Source organism: Pelophylax lessonae, assembly GCF_965119305.1.
Source record: "Pelophylax lessonae genome assembly, chromosome: 3".
Classification (NCBI taxonomy): domain Eukaryota; kingdom Metazoa; phylum Chordata; class Amphibia; order Anura; family Ranidae; genus Pelophylax; species Pelophylax lessonae.
The window spans coordinates 60,464,016-60,481,670 of NC_138770.1; the positions used below are offsets into that span (position 1 = coordinate 60,464,016).

Here is a 17,655-nt window from a genome sequence, read left to right on the forward strand (position 1 = left end):
ACACAGAGCTGTGTGTGTATATATCTATATAAATATAATATGCACACACACTCACTACATACATACAAATACGCTGATCAGCTGTAACTTTGACAACTGACAGGTAAAGTGAATAACAATGATTATCTCATTACAATGGCTTCTGAAATTGCTGGGATATATTAAGCAGTAGTGTTGTCCCTGAAGTTGATGTGTTTGAAAGCAAAAAAAAGTGGTTATCGCAGTTTGTTGTGTATAAGGCTTCGTAGCCACAGACTCGCCATGGTGCCCATACTGACCCATGTCCACAGCCAAAAACACCTACAATGGGCACATGAGCATCAGAAGTGGACCACGGAGCAGTGTCAGAGGATGGCCTGATCTGATGAATCATGTTACATCGTGTTGGCCGAGCTCAGCGAACATTTAGAGCATTACTCAGTGCTGTGATGGAGTGCACATGAGCAGGATTGACATCACCAAGGCCTAGCCAATCAGCCAGCCAAGCAGAATGAACCCAGAAAGGAAGACCAGAAGAACATGGAAGCACCCATGACCTGCAGGAGTTCTAGAGTAGATAATTTGTTAGGGGTTTGTTGTAATCCACACATACTGACACACAATGGCTAACCGCTCGTGGAAGCCCATTCAAGAAAAAAAAAAAAGGTTGCGAAGTTTACATGTGCATCTTATTTCAGTAACTCAATTCAAAAAGTGAAGCTCATATATTCTATAGATGCATTTCACACAGAGTGATACGTTTCAAGCATTTCTTTCTTTTAATTTTGATGATTATGGCTTACAGCTAGTGACAACCCAAAATTCAGTATCTCAAAAATGTGAATATTACATAAGACCAATAAAAAAAGGAATTTTAATGCAGAAGTGTTGGCTTACTGAAAAGTATGTCCATGTACAGTATGGTATGCACTCAATACTTGGTTGGGGCTCCTTTTGCATGGATTATTGCATCAGTGCGGCGTGAGGCGATCAGCCTGTGGTACTGCTGAGGTGTTATGGAAGCTCAGGTTGCTTTGATAGCGGCCTTCAGTTCGTCTGCATTGTTGGGTCTGGTGTCTCTCATCTTCCTCTTAATACTCCACAGATTCTCTATGGGGTTTAGGTCAGGCAAGTTTGCTGGCCAATCAAGCACAGTGATACCATGATCATGTGACCAGATATTGGTAGTTTTGGCAGTGTGGGCAGTCGGTGCCAAGTCCTGCTGGAGAATGAAATCCGCCTCTCCATAAAGCTGGTCAGCAAAATGAAGCATGAAATGCTCTAAAATTTCCTGCTAGAGGGCTGCGCTGACTTTGGACTTGATAAAACAGTGGGCCAACACCAGCAGATGACATGGCTCCCCAAATCATGACGGACTGTGAAAACTTCACACTGGACCTCACGCAACTTGTATTCTGTGCCTCTCCACCCTTTCCTCCAGACTCTGGGACCTTGATTTCCAAATAAAATGCAAAATGTACTTTATCCGAAAAGAGGACTTTGAACCACTGAGCAACAGTCCTTTTTCTCCTTAGCCCAGGTAAGGCATTTCTGATGTCTCCGATTCAAGAGTGGCTTGACACAAAGAATGCGACAGTTGTAGCCCATGTCCTGGGTACATCTGTGTGTGGTGGCTCTTGAAGCCAGCCTTAGTCCACTCCTTGTGAATCTCCCCCATAAAGGCTGCGGTTATCCCTGTTACTTGTGCACCTTTTTCAACAACAATTTTTCCTTCTGCTCAACTTTCTATTATTATGCTTGGATACAGCACTCTGTGAAAAGCCAGCTTCTTTAGCATATACTTTTTGTAACTTACCCTTCTTGTGGAGGGTGTCAATGACAGTCTTCTCGACAACTGTCAAATCAGCAGTCTTCCCCAAGATTGTGTAACCTACTGAACCAGAGTGAGAACCCATTTAAAGGCTCAGGAAACCTTTACAAGAGTTATGAGGTAATTAGGCCCTGTTCACACGTGAGCGTTATTCAGCTCTCAAAACGCTCATCTCTAAAGTCTCAGAACGCCCAACAAGCAAAATCCTATTCATTTCAATGGCCCCTGTTCACGTATGGGCATTTTGTCATCTGAAGCAAACCCCCTGAAGCTCAAAAAAGTATGTGAGCTTCTTTTTTGGCAGATTACAAATGTTTTTGTTAGATGTCAATGCCTGCCTAGAAACACCTTCAAAAAACAGCCCAGAAAAACACCTGGAAACACAGCCCAGAAAAACACTTGGAAACACAGCCCGGAAACACACCTGGAAAAACAGCCCAGAAAAACACCTGGAAAAACAGCCCAGAAAAACACCTGGAAAAACAGCCCAGAAAAACACCTGGAAAAACAGCCCAGAAAGACACCTGGAAAAACAGCCCAGAAAAACACCTGGAAAAACAGCCCGGAAAAACACCTGGAAAAACAGCCCGGAAAAACACCTGGAAAAACAGCCCGGAAAAACACCTGGAAAAACAGCCCAGAAAAACACCTGGAAAAACAGCCCAGAAAAACACCTGGAAAAACAGCCCAGAAAAACACCTGGAAAAACAGCCCAGAAAAACACCTGGAAAAACAGCCCAGAAAAACACCTGGAAAAACAGCCCGGAAAAACAGCCCGGAAAAACAGCCCGGAAAAACAGCCCGGAAAAACACCTGGAAAAACAGCCCAGAAAAACACCTGGAAAAACAGCCCAGAAAAACACCTGGAAAAACAGCCCAGAAAAACACCTGGAAAAACACCTGGAAAAACAGCCCGGAAAAACAGCCCGGAAAAACAGCCCGGAAAAACAGCCCGGAAAAACACCTGGAAAAACAGCCCGGAAAAACAGCCCGGAAAAACACCTGGAAAAACACCTGGAAAAACAGCCCGGAAAAACAGCCCGGAAAAACAGCCCGGAAAAACAGCCCGGAAAAACAGCCCGGAAAAACAGCCCAGAAAAACAGCCCAGAAAAACACCTGGAAAAACAGCCCAGAAAAACACCTGGAAAAACAGCCCAGAAAAACACCTGGAAAAAAGCCCAAAAAAATGCACGAAAACGATACGCTCAGGTGTGAATGGAGTCTTAGCGGATTATAGTGTGACACCATGAATTCACAATATTCAGATTTTCTGAGATCCTGAATTTGGGTTGTCACGAGCTGTAAGCCATAATCATCAAAATTAAAAGAGAGAAAATCTTGACCTATATCACCCTGTGTGTAACACATCTATATAATATAGGAGTTTCACTTGTTGAGTTAATGAAATGAACTTTTTGATGATATTCAAATTTTTGAGATGCACCTGTGTTTCCACTTTAGTCTCCTTTAGTACACCTCTTTATGTGCTTTTGTATTTGGTACTGCAGCCAGACTCTATGAGAACAGACAGAAATCTGGTTGGTTACTGCCCTTTCCATGGCTATTTTTCATACTATATAGTAAGTTCTTTTGTATTGGGGAATGTGTAGGGTTTTAGCAGCAGAATGTTCTCTATCCAGTGATTGGAGGATCTGCATTACAGTCTCTTCCTCCTTTTCGTATTGCAGTGTGTGGAGGGAAGCACGGGACCGCATTGTTGGCTTTCCTGGACGTTATCATGCCTGGGACATCCCTCACCAATCCTGGCTCTACAACTCCAACTATTCCTGTGAGCTGTCCATGGTGCTGACGGGAGCTGCCTTCTTCCACAAGGTAAAACAATGCATAGCTCCATATCCTTCTTTCTCTGTATAAGGTTAACTGCAACTTGCATCCCTTAAAAACAATTGATTTTAACCCCATCACCCCAGGGATCTTTTGTAACCAGAAAAACAGCTATTAGAAGTTTAGTGACCACAGAGGGACAGATTTTTATGTCTCTGTAAAAGAACAGCATTGCATTTGCTAGGGTGATGTATAGGAAAAGCTTATTTCAATTGAACCTGCAAGAAAACCTCTAGACCAGTGATGGTGAACCTCGGCACCCCAGATGTTTTGGAACTACATTTCCCATTGATGTCCAACTACACTGAAGAGTGCATGAGCATCATGGGAAATGTAGTTCCAAAACCTCTGGGGTGCCAAGGTTGGCCATCACTGTTCTAGACTAAGTTCCAAATGATAAATTTCTAATTCCCCTTTTTTATAGGGTTTCATATCACACAACACACACTTACTGAATGATACATTGGTACGAGGCGTTGGCATTTGCATTGGTGTTGGCACTAGTATGATAACATCTTTGTAACCGACTCATAAGTGCCGTTTTAGCGTCCTAATGAATATATCTATATATATAATCTAAACTTGTCATATGTTAAAATAGCAATAATAATATTAATACTTATAAATATAATTGTATGTATACATGTGTTATAATGCACTATGATGTAGGAATCAGTAAAGATCACATTTTCTTTATACAGTGGGTTTACTGATGGTTACTACATTGGACAGTGCCTGTATAATGGGAAATAATGACCACTTGTAGTCTCCAACAGAAGCCCGTGTGACAGCAGGGCAATGCAGAAGCACAGACGAGGACAGAACATTGTTAGTCTATAACAGGAATTGCCTAAACAAGGATAGTCATGGAAGAATCACTAGGGAATTATTTTAATGCTTCAGATTTTAAAATATTCAAAATGACCTTTGAATGTACATTACCATAAGATTGTAGTGGTCGGGTGTGCATATAATTGATCCTTGTGACTGAGCCTATTTACAGGCAGTATACAAAATAAGTCTAATAAATTAATGACGCCAGTTGACAAGAGATCAGTTGGCCCTGTTTAGGCTCATGATGCCATATGAAAGGAGATCACGTGACTCTGTTTAGGCTCATGATGCCAATTGATGAGATCACATGACTGTTTGGGCCCATGCCAGCTGATGAGATCACATGACTGTTTAGGCCCATGCCAGCTGATGAGATCGCATAACTGTTTAGACTTATGCCAGTTGATGAGATCGCATGACTGTTCAGGCTCATGCCAGTTGATGAGATCACATGACTGTTTAGACTCATGCCAGCTGATGAGATCACATGACTGTTTAGGCTCATGCCAGCTGATGAGATCACATGACTGTTTAGGCCCATGCCAGCTGATGAGATCACATGACTGTTTAGGCCCATGCCAGCTGATGAGATCGCATGACTGTTTAGGCCCATGCCAGCTGATGAGATCACATGACTGTTTAGGCTCGTGCCATTTGACAAGAGATCGCATAACACTGGGTTCATGTTAACAAGTGACGAGATCACATGACTCTGTTTAGGCTCATGATGCCAATTGACGAGATCACGTGACTTTGTTTAGGCTCATGTTAGCAATTCACAAAAGATCACTTGACTCTTTGCTGGCTGCCTTGGTTCTATGCATCTTTCATGTGCTGTAGATCAGTAGATGATAGTGATGGTGAATGTAGACATCATTGGACAGGAATCTGCCTACAACAAAGAGCACCCGTTCTATTCTGTGTTCCACAACTAAATATAAATCGTATTAAAGCGTACACTTATGTAGTGTTGTGTATTCTTTCCCCAGTATTATGCCTATTTATACTCGTACGTGATGCCACAGGCGATCCGGGACATGGTGGATGAGTATATTAACTGCGAGGATATCGCCATGAACTTCCTGGTCTCCCACATCACCCGTAAACCTCCCATCAAGGTGAGTCTGCCATCACGCCTAGTTGCACGCTACAACTCAGCTATTTCTAGCAAGTGAATTGTGTGCAGCCTGTTTAGAGGTCCCTGAAGTCTCTGTGTACTTTGTAATCGACTTAGAGTGGATGCCGGGCCCCTGTCCAGGTCTGAGCTGGGAATAATGGGCAGCCGCTGCTGCTGCTTCCATGGATATTTACACACACTCCACAACATTTAAACCATGAGTGCAGCAATATAATATGCACTGGGCCACAAACTGCTGCATCATTACTTTCCCTAATGAGCATGTGATCTACCATTCTCAATGCCAGGCTCTTTAACCACTTGCCCACCGGTAGATATACCCCCCCCCCCCCTTTTATGAGCAGGCCATTTTTTGCTATACAGGACTGCGTTACTTTAAATGACAGTTGCATAGTCAAGCAAACACTGTATGTAAATAAAATTTGCCCCCCTTCCCCCCCCCCCCCCCCCCCCCCAAATGGAGCTTTCTTTTTGTGGTATTTGATCAGCACTGTTTTTATTTTTTGGTGCATTAGCCCCGGTTCACACTACTGCGTGTGCGGGGTTCGCATGTCATGTCGGAGCGCACTGCTCCGACATGACATGCGATCAGCTGTGCGGTGTGAGTTTAGCCATACAGTTTGTATGGCTAAATTCGCATCGCACCCGCAGCAAACACGCACAGGAGGCATTTTTGCTGCCGCATCAGGATCGGATCGCACAGCGGTTCACACTTGTGCGATCCGATCCTGTGCGAACTGCACGATCGCACTGCGATATGCGATCAAACTGGGGGTGTCGTTAAGATTACATTGACACCCCCAGCGGATCGCATATGGCAGTGTGAACTGCCAGGGGTGCGTGTGCGATGCGGGAACAGGCTGCGAATTTGCAGCCTTCCCGCATCGCATCAGTGTGAACCGAGCCTTATACAAAAACAAAACAATTAATAAAAAAAAAAATGTATATATAAAATATCTTCATAAGTTTAGGCCAATATGTATTCTGCTAAAAAAAATGGCAGGCCTATATTGATTGGTTTGTGCAGAAGTTATAGTGTTTACAAACTATGGGCTATATTCTGGAATTTGTATTTGTTTACACTAGTAATGGTGGTGATCGGTGACTTTTACAATCTGACACTGAGACTTTGTGGGAACCAGTCATAGTGATCAGTGCTAAAAATATGCAATGTCACTGTACTAACGACACTGGCTGGGAAGGCTCCATTGACTGACTAATTGCTGGGAGGGTAGAGCTGGAGAATCTGAGTCACAGTCACTGCTGGGAGGGTAGAGCAGGAGAATCTGAGTCACTGCTGGGAGGGTAGAGCAGAGGAACCTGAGTCACTGCTGGGAGGGTAGAGCAGGAGAATCTGAGTCACTGCTGGGAGGGTAGAGCAGAGGAACCTGAGTCACTGCTGGGAGGGTAGAGCAGAGGAACCTGAGTCACTGCTGGGAGGGTAGAGCAGAGGAATCTGAGTCACTGCTGGGAGGCTAGAGAAGGGGAATCGGAGTCAATGCTGGGAGGGTAGAGCAGGAGAATCTGAGTCACTGCTGGGAGGCTAGAGCAGAGGAACCTGAGTGACTGCTGGGAGGGTAGAGCAGAGGAACCTGAGTCACTGCTGGGAGGGTAGAGCAGAGGAACCTGAGTCACTGCTGGGAGGGTAGAGCTGGAGAATCTGAGTCACAGTCACTGCTGGGAGGGTAGAGCAGAGGAACCTGAGTCAATGCTGGGAGGTTAGAGCTGGAGAATCTTGAGTCACTGCTGGGAGGGTATAGAAGGGGAATCTGAGTCACTGCTAGGAGGGTAGAGCAGGAGAATCTGAGTCACTGCTGGGAGGGTAGAGCAGGAGAATCTGAGTCACTGCTGGGAGGGTAGAGCAGAGGAATCTGAGTCACTGCTGGGAGGGTAGAGCAGAGGAACCTGAGTCAATGCTGGGAGGTTAGAGCTGGAGAATCTTGAGTCACTGCTGGGAGGCTAGAGCAGAGGAACCGGAGTCACTGCTGGGAGGCTAGAGCAGAGGAACCGGAGTCACTGCTGGGAGGGTAGAGCAGAGGAACCGGAGTCACTGCTGGGAGGGTAGAGCAGAGGAATCTGAGTCACTGCTGGGAGGGTAGAGCAGAGGAACCTGAGTCACTACTGGGAGGGTAGAGCAGGAGAATCTGAGTCACTGCTAGGAGGGTAGAGCAGGAGAATCTGAGTCACTGCTGGGAGGGTAGAGCAGAGGAACCTGAGTCACTGCTGGGAGGGTAGAGCAGAGGAACCTGAGTCACTGCTGGGAGGGTAGAGCAGAGGAATCTGAGTCACTGCTGGGAGGCTAGAGAAGGGGAATCGGAGTCAATGCTGGGAGGGTAGAGCAGGAGAATCTGAGTCACTGCTGGGAGGCTAGAGCAGAGGAACCTGAGTGACTGCTGGGAGGGTAGAGCAGAGGAACCTGAGTGACTGCTGGGAGGGTAGAGCAGAGGAACCTGAGTCACTGCTGGGAGGGTAGAGCAGAGGAACCTGAGTCACTGCTGGGAGGGTAGAGCTGGAGAATCTGAGTCACAGTCACTGCTGGGAGGGTAGAGCAGAGGAACCTGAGTCAATGCTGGGAGGTTAGAGCTGGAGAATCTTGAGTCACTGCTGGGAGGGTATAGAAGGGGAATCTGAGTCACTGCTAGGAGGGTAGAGCAGGAGAATCTGAGTCACTGCTGGGAGGGTAGAGCAGAGGAACCTGAGTCACTGCTGGGAGGGTAGAGCAGGAGAATCTGAGTCACTGCTGGGAGGGTAGAGCAGAGGAATCTGAGTCACTGCTGGGAGGGTAGAGCAGAGGAACCTGAGTCAATGCTGGGAGGTTAGAGCTGGAGAATCTTGAGTCACTGCTGGGAGGGTAGAGCAGAGGAACCGGAGTCACTGCTGGGAGGCTAGAGCAGAGGAACCGGAGTCACTGCTGGGAGGGTAGAGCAGAGGAACCTGAGTCACTGCTGGGAGGGTAGAGCAGAGGAATCTGAGTCACTGCTGGGAGCTGAGCTATTGAGTCACTGCTGGGAGAGAGGAGCAGAGGGAACTGAGCTGTCCAGCCATCACTGGGAGGGGAAGCAGGGTGAGCCGAACTAATGAGTCACTGGTGGAAGTTAGAGTGGGTGAAGTTAAAAAGCGAAACCACTTCTTGGAGAAGGGGGGATGGGAGAGCAGAACTGCTATAGGAAATTAATTCAGTTCTTCTGCTGTGGAATTTCAGGATGAATTGTGTCACAATACCTGCAGCTACAGTGGTCAAGATCTTCCAGAGCCTGGCCACAGGTTCACTTGATGACACTGTAGGCTTTTTATTAACTCTACCTGAGTGAGTTTAAACTGCACAGAATCATGTAACAAGTAGCTGCAGACCTGTCCAGACAGGTGGGAGATTGTAGAATCCAGTCATAACTACACAGAACTCAGATGAAAGGGCCCTGTGCTGAATAAACCAGGAAGGTGCCATCGCTGACTTCTGATCATGCTAGTTTCCGGTCTACCATGCTGGTTTATTGTCTGCAGTTTTTTGGGTTTTTTTTCTGTAAAACCAACCCGGAACAAGCATTCAGATCAGGATTTCTGACTTATTGCATGTTTTCAGGTCAGCAGCTCTGGATATGTTAGTATTTTAGCATTTTCAGGAGGACCGCTTCCAAGTTTATTTCGAGACAGGTTTGTTTTGCTGCCCAACTGGATAGATTTTGGGTGAGTTTATTACTTCTGTCAAGATTAACCACTTAAGCCCCGGAAGATTTTACCCCCTTCCTGACCAGGGGATTTTTTGCGATTTTTTTACTGCGTGATTTTGACGGACAATTGCGCGGTCGTGCGACGCTGTACCTAAACGAATTTCACGTCCTTTTTTTCCCACAAACAGAGCTTTCTTTTGGTGATATTTGATCACCTGTGCGATTTTTTGATCATGCGCTATAAACAAAAAAAGAGCGACAATTTTGCAAAAATAACAATATTTTTCAAATTTTTTTTTTATGAAATTCCCCCCCCAAAAAATGTAAAAATCAAAATTTTTTAACATTTTCGGCCAAATTGTTTTACGCTACATATGGTTGGTAAAAAAAAATCGCAAAAAGCGTATTTTGATTGGTTTGCGCAAAAGTTATCGCGTTTACTAACAAAGGGAAAGATTTTTGTCATTTTTGGTGTTTTTTTTTTTAACGAGTAATGGCGGCGATCTGCGATTTTTTTTTTTTTTTTTTGCGGTACTGCGACATTGCGGCGGACAGATCGGACCCTTGACTGACATTTTTGACACTTTTGGGGGTACCAGTGACATTACTGCAGTAATCAGTGCTATATATATGCACTGTTACTGCAAAAATGACACTGGCAGGGAAGGGGTTAACTGTATTGGACAGGGAGGGGTTAAGTGTGTCCTAGGGGCGTGATTCTAACCGTAGGGGGACAGGTCTCCTAGTGTAAAAACAAAGATCAACGGTTCTACATAGTAGAACCGTCTGATCTTCATTTTTACACAGGGGAGAATGACAGGTGGCTTGTTTACATTAGCCACTCTGTCTTTCTCCCGCTGTACCGGCGATCGTAGTGTGACCGGCGGACATCGGGTCCGCCGGTCACACGCCCGCACTCCTCTGTGAACGAGCCGAGGCGGGCGCGCGCTCGCCCGCTATTGGCTCTAGAAGGAGTGACAGGCGAGCGACGTAGACCTACATCACTCTGCCTGGCCGGGGCTGACTGCCGCAGTAAATATACTGTGAGCAGTCGGCAACCAGTTAAATTGCAGTCCCTGACCCCTTTGGGTCATTATGATATAAGAGGGAGCGGACAGGGAAACACAACATGTAATATACTAACCTTTTCCCACCTCACTCTGGTTTCAGAGTTTCCCAACAGGAAGTGAGAGGAACTCTCCCTGCTGGGGATACAGAAGACAAAAAAAAAGCGGATGAGAGTTCTATCCCTTTTCTCCCAAACTAACAAAAATTTTAAAGCTGGACAGCAGGGAGCACCTCTAACTGCACAGATGAAATACATATTTTAGAGCAGTTTTACTTGCCCGAAAGATTTGTTTCTGTCCATCCATGTAGCAGAATACATATTGGCCTAAATTTATGAAGAAATGTGTTTTTCTTTTATTGGATATATTTTATAACAGAAAGTAGAGAATATTGTTTTTCCAAAATTTACAGTTTTTAATTTGTATAATTAAAAAAACAGTAGCGATCAAATACCACCAAAACAAATCTTTTATTTGTGTGTTAAAAAAAGATATAAATTGAATTTGGCTACAGTGTTACATGACTGCACAATTGCCAGTTAAAGTAGTGCAGTGTTAAATAGCAAACAATGCTCTGGTCATGAAGGGGTTAAAACCTTGTGGAGGTCAAGTAGTTAATAAGTGATCATATGACCTCTGTTCTCCGCTGGCTTAGGGAGGTTGGGTGGATACTTCAGATTGAGGGAAGGGAGGAATGTCGGCAGCAGCTTGAATGGAGCACAGATGGGGGTGTGTCAGCGGGAGACAGAGAAACAGCACTAGACTGATCTTCCCAGTAAAGAGCTGTGCATTGGGCATCGGCAGCAGCCTGAATGGAGCAGAGACGAGGCAGAGGAACAGCAGAACACTAATCTTCCCAGTAAAGAGCTGTGCATTGGGCATCGGCGGCAGCCTGAATGGAGCACAGACGAGGCAGAGGAACAGCAGAACACTAATCTTCCCAGTAAAGAGCTGTGCATTGGGCATCGGCGGCAGCCTGAATGGAGCACAGACGAGGCAGAGGAACAGCAGTACACTAATCTTCCCAGTAAAGAGCTGTGCATTGGGCATCGGCGGCAGCTTGAATGGAGCAGAGATGGGGCAGTGTCAGCAGGAGGCAGAGAAACGGCAGTACACTGATCTTCCCAGTAAAGAGCTGTGCAGGAGGTGTGTCAGGTCTGACCACTGGAGTACAGGCAGGCTGTGCCCCTAAGTAGAATGCAAACTGACCACAATGGGGTAGATATGCTTCCATGCCCTGGTGTGGTCAGTTTGATATAGGAAAGCAGGACAGGCAGGATATTTCAGGTATTTCACACAAAGAAAGCAGTGCAAAGAGAACTGGATACTTTTTAATACGAGTAAATGGTAATACAGATATATATCAGAAATATGGAATGTTGGGGTGACATACAATTTAATATTTTGTTTTTCCTAAGATAACACTTTAGTATGGAAACCTATGTAAGACTTAGCATTTTTATCTGGACAGGATAGCCATGGTTCAACTTGCTTTATTTTGTGACTGTGTGTATACATTTTTCTTTCTTGTGTATTTTTTTTCTTTTTATATATACTTTCATAGGTTAAGGGGTTTATTTGTATATCCCACCACCACCATCCTCTTTGTTTTCCCTCCCACCTTCTTATTATTATCAGGGGCTAAATATTGTGAATTACACGTGTATTTTGAAAATGTGTATCCACTGGATAAATATAGGATCTAAAGGAAAACTGCCTTGAGAGGTACTGGGTGTAGAGATGTGCTCGAAGCTATATATACATTCATAGGAACTGTATACACCAACACATCTTCCGCCCATAGAGCAGCTGTTGAGTTCACGCTGCACATATTACTACCATTGAAGAAACATTCAAATGAGAGAGAAGTATCTTCAGCAATCTTTATTTATGTAGCCTGCATGCAAAGTGTTTTGATACAGTTGTGCTCAAAAGTTTGCCTCCCCTTGGAGAATTGGTAATATACACTAGTATGTACCATTTTTAAAGAAAACATTGAGCAGCAAAACACAATTTTTTTTTTTAATATTTTATGGGATTCATATAACAGTCATAACAGAATGGCACAATCCTAAAACAACTAAACATATGAAATGGCCCCTGTTCAAAAGTCTGCATTCCCTAAGTTCTAGTCTGTATTTAAACTTGTACCTACAGTTAAGCTTACAATCCAACTTACCTGTAGGTACAATGAATATCTCCTAAATGTGCACCGTTTAGGAGATATTCACATCGGCAACAGCCAATGGACGTCACATGCACAGTGATGCTCTGCATTCAGGGCATACAGTATGTCCTGCAATGCAGAGCGCCGTGCTGCAGCCGTAGTTCCCTTGCACATGCTCAGGGGTGACCTTATTGTAGCCAAAGGCTGTGAACCCGGAAGGAAAACCGGGTGATGATTGAAGCTCCAGGGGAGCCATAACAGCGCTGCGCTGGAGGGTTCTAATTGCAGTTAAAGCAAAATTCCACCCAATAGTGGAACTTCCGCTCATCTGCTTCCTCCCCCCCCCCCCTCCGGTGCCACATTTGGCACCTTCCTGGTGGGAGGGGGAAATGGGTACCTGTTTTTGACAGGTACTTTTCCCCACATCCGGGAGACAGAGCTGCAACGCCGTCCCTCCGAAGTTCCGACCCCTTTCTCCTCACCCCCCCCCCCCCCCCCCCGCCGTTGAAACAATGAGAATGCGCAGCGTGCTTCGCGCATGCCGAAAGAGTAAATGGTGGCGGCAGCACCCGGCAGCGGATCTGAAAATTGCGGGCTCCCTGGACAGGTAAGTGTGTATATATTAAAAGTCAGCAGCTACAGTGTTTGTAGCTACTGACTTTTATTTTTTTATTTTTTTCAAAGTTGGATCACCGTCTTAACTGTCATCATGTACTAATATCTGGTGCATACATTATGCCAACCAGCAAGGGACCTATTTATTTATTTTTGGCAGTTTACTATGACTTTAATACTGTGTATTGCACCATTGAGCATCAATGACCGCATGCAGTCTTTTGAAATAGTTTTCTATGAGGCCTCAAATTCTTGCAGGTGGTATAGCTGCCCCTCCATCTTTGCAAAACGCCCCCAGATCATGCAAAGTCTTTGGTCGTCTTGCATGAACGGCACGTTTGAGATCTCCCCGGAGTGGCTCAATGATATGAGGGTCAGGAGAGGAGACTGTGATGGCCACTCCAGAACCTTCACCTTTTTCTACTGTAATCATTGGAGGGTGAACTTGGCCTTGTACTTAGGGTCATTGTCGTGCTGCTTTCTTGCAGAAGAATGCTGTAACGAGACCCTTGCTCGCTCGCTTCCGCTCTCCCGACACTCCTCTGTTTCTAGTGAGTCAGCTTGCAGATCGCAACGTCTGATGGTTCGGTCAACCAAGGCTCCGGGATCCGAACTACAGCTATGTGCCGTTCGGAATCCATTAGAACAAACACCAAGCAGGCTGTATGCAAGTTCAAACAGGAAGACAATTTATTGGAAATAAACAGCACACTTTTATACAGAATTTGGAACATCCTGCCCCCAACAACCGCTTTCCCATTGGTCAATTGCACAGTACATGCCGTTCTCCTTCAGGTCCTCCTTAGCCATGCAAATGAGGACTTGAAAATGAGTCAGCAGGGATTGGCCCGTTAGCTTGATTAGAAGGACTGTTATGTGTAATGAGACAGAAGCCCCCAGGGGACAATCAATGTACACAATAGCCAGACACAGAACAATGGTTCCATAACGAGCCCCCCTAATACACATTACTCTGAGTGTCAATGCATCCCTTAGCAGACAACAGGTGGGTTCATTAGCACACCCGACAATAGGTGAATGAAAAGCCACCTCAGACAAAAGCAACATTGTTAGACAGTCAGTCTCCTCATTGAACTTCCTGGAATGACCATATTAGGAGTTGTACTTCCTGGTCAAAGACCTCATGGCAAATGGGAACAAATCTCAATATTTCTACATGGAGACCTTGCTGACAAATATGAAGCAATCCAAACCATCACCCATCTGTCCTTTAATTCCAGTGACGGTGAACACCGTCACAAATGCAAATTGTCTGCCAGCATTTAGCTGTATTCATCTTGCCATCAATTTTCACAGGATTCCCCATGCCTTTAGAGCTCACACACCCCTACAACATCAGTGAGCCACTACCGTGCTTCACAGTGGGGTTGGAATTCTTGTTGCTATAGGCCTTGTTGACCTCTCTGCAATGATTGTGACAATAAAGCTCTATTTTGGTCTTGTCACTCTAGATTACAGTGTGCCTGAAGCTGTGAGGCATGTCAAGGTGTTGTCGGGCATATTGTCGTTGGGCTTTTTTGTGTGGCATTGGTGCAGTAAAGGCTTTGTTCGGGCAACTTGACATGTATGTGATTTGGCGCAGGGAGGCCACCCTGCTGCAATAGAAGTGCAATGTGTGGTCCTGAACTGGATAGATAATGTTTTCGGAGTTTTACATAATCTTCAGGACTGCAAATTATTTTTTTTAAATGTGCAGAAAATGTCGCTGGCTGCAAAAGGGATAAACCAACTGTCACAGACATTAACCCCTAAATAATAGTAAGACTCTCCCGATGGATTGTCCATGTAGGATAAATCCGTAGTTAAATGGTGACACCTGGAGTCTCTGAGTAAGAAGGATCCAGCTAACAATTCGTTTTTGATTATTTAAATCTGTTTGAATGTGCTCTTCTCTTATTATTCGTTTTCTTATTATTGTACATAAACCTTTTCTGTCTCATTCCCTACACAGGTTACATCTCGCTGGACCTTCCGTTGCCCAGGCTGTCCCCAGGCGCTCTCCCACGACGATTCACACTTCCACGAGCGACACAAGTGCATCAACTTCTTTGTCAAGGTGTATGGATACATGCCGCTCCTCTACACCCAGTTCAGGGTGGACTCTGTTCTCTTCAAGACTCGGCTTCCTCATGACAAAACAAAATGTTTCAAGTTCATATAACCCTGCCCCACCCCATCCCTGACACACTGGATTTCCATCAGTTAGGTCTTCTGATGTCCCGCTACCCAGACGTTGCCTCAAGTATTCTTTCTAGTCTTAATAAAAAGATAAACTTTGTTCTAGGAAAATCTGTATTATAGAGGACTTGGCATATTCTGTACAAAAATTCTGACTCCCGTGGAACGTTTTTTTTTTTATTTCTTTTAACTGGCCAAGGGGATTTTTTTTTTTTTTTTTTTAAATGACCATACAAATATTTTATATTTGTGTGATGACTCGATTACCTGCATATAGGACATACGTTGACTCAATGTAGACCTTTGGTTTGGTGGGATCTGACACATGTATAAACAGTTTATACCACCAAACTGAACACCAGATATTGTCATCTTAAACTGCGAGAGCATCGTCAAATTAATTCTGTAAAGTTTTTTTTTTTTTGTTTTTTAATTGACCATCCAAAGACTTGGAAACAGTCGTATGATGGATTTATTGTTCGTAAAAGGAGCTGAAGATTGGAGAATTGATCTCGTAATGATCGTGACGCACAAAGCTGCCAATGGAATCTTTAGGCCGACCTACCCGCCTGCCCCCTCCCCCTCCTACCCTGCCAAGTCTTACGACGTACGAATAAAGCACAGAAGCGCACCATGTCTTTATCGGTTTGACGTTTGTACATTAATAAATCTCTGTACAGATCGATGAGTGTAGAATGATGTGTTTAGTCATTGGACTGGTGTGCTGGGTGACTCTGTGGTATCTGTTTACAGTCATAGACTTTAATAATAAAATATCACAAGATCCTCTTTGGAATTTTGAAGAAAATGAACAGAATTGAATCTACTGGTCTCAAAAGGCAAACCTGAAAGTGTTTATAAAGAGTAGAGACCATCAATCCACTTTATAGGATTAGTGATGTAGTCTCAACCTGTGGAAATTTTTTTTTTTTTTTTAAATATGGTCAACACAAAAAGGTTGAATAAAAACTATTGATTATCAGTGAATACTTATGTTTCCATGGCAAAAATGTAAGTTACTAAATACTCATTCAACAAAGATTGATCCTAAAGTAGAACGGTGGCCAGAATATGGGAAGTATAACTAAAGGCAAAACTTTTCTTTTTAGTTTTAGATGAAGTGGAGAGGGATTAGAACACCCGTAAGTGCTGTCTGTGTCCCCATTAGGTTGATTCACCCTCTATAATTGTCCTGTTTACCAAAGTGAAAGTAAAAGAAAATCTAAAATTGTGGGTTGGCCCCAGAAAAATATGAAGACACCAATTCTGATGAGCTGGGGGTCCCCCAAGGAATTTCCTTAATTTGCAGGGATTTCTTCTCACTTCCTGTTTTTGCTCTGGGACAGGAAGTGAAGAGATATCTCCCCAATGGGACGCAGATGGCAAAATAATCCTTATGGGGGTTATAATCCTCCCTTATTCTAGCCAAAATGAAGAAAAATGTGCCTATAGTTCTACTTTAACAAGTAAATAAGCTATAAAACAGGCTCCTAGCGACCTCTTTACCTGCAAGCACTGTGGAGCAGTTAATCCTCGAAGTTTACAAGCGAAGCAGTAAAGTTTTTGTAAGTCATGTCTCAGCACTTTGCCTACTCCTCTTCCTGTGCCTCTGATCTGTGTTTACATTAAACAATAGAGCCTTGCCCTTAGTGTAGATGCAGAGGTCTGAAACTCCCCCTCTTCAGTCAGAGGAAGAGCTCGCCAATCAGCAGGGAGCATGAGCTTTACTGATTGCACACCTAGAAGTCTGACGCGGGGTGGGGGTTATATCTGAAGATAGACCACTGCTTCCACATTAGAAGCAAAAGCAGCATGCTGGCAGAGGGCCAGCTTTCCTACTCAGGTTGTGGCTATTTTCTGAAAAAAAAAAATGAAAATGGCAAAACTTTTCACACCTGAAATGTATATGTGATTTAAACTGAAGGTTCAGTTGGGCTTTAACCTCCTGCCGACCTCTCACAGTAAATATACTGTGAGTGGGCAGCAGGGGGCAGGCACAACAGTGTGCATGCATGTTGTCGGTTTGTTTCCGTGTTTAGGGTGCGCACACAATTGGACGCAGCAGATTTCAGCCATTGATTTAGGCTGAAATCTGCTGATTAGCTGTGTCCAATCACAGAGTTCAGTGTGTTTACAAACACACAGAACTCTGTGTATAGCGAACAGCGATCTGGCTGTTCTCCCTGAAAAGAAAACCGCCAGACCAATAAGTAAAAATAGCACACAGGTAACCCCTTGATTGCCCCTAGATATTAACCCCATCTTAGCATGTATTAGTACTGTCAGTGTATAGTATTATCACTGATCACTG

General features: G+C 44.5%; 1 protein-coding gene across 1 annotated transcript in view; it reads left to right on the forward strand.

Annotated features, from left to right (window-relative positions):
• EXTL3 (exostosin like glycosyltransferase 3) overlaps positions 1 to 16,375 on the forward strand; it is a 155,756-nt gene extending 139,381 nt beyond the window's left edge. The window contains exons 3-5 of the mRNA XM_082251133.1: positions 3,500 to 3,644; positions 5,480 to 5,608; positions 15,118 to 16,375. Coding sequence (XP_082107259.1) covers positions 3,500 to 3,644; positions 5,480 to 5,608; positions 15,118 to 15,327 — 484 coding nt within the window. The 3' untranslated portion in view covers positions 15,328 to 16,375. The remainder of the gene's footprint in view (positions 1 to 3,499; positions 3,645 to 5,479; positions 5,609 to 15,117) is intronic.
• The last annotated feature ends 1,280 nt before the right edge of the window (positions 16,376 to 17,655 follow it).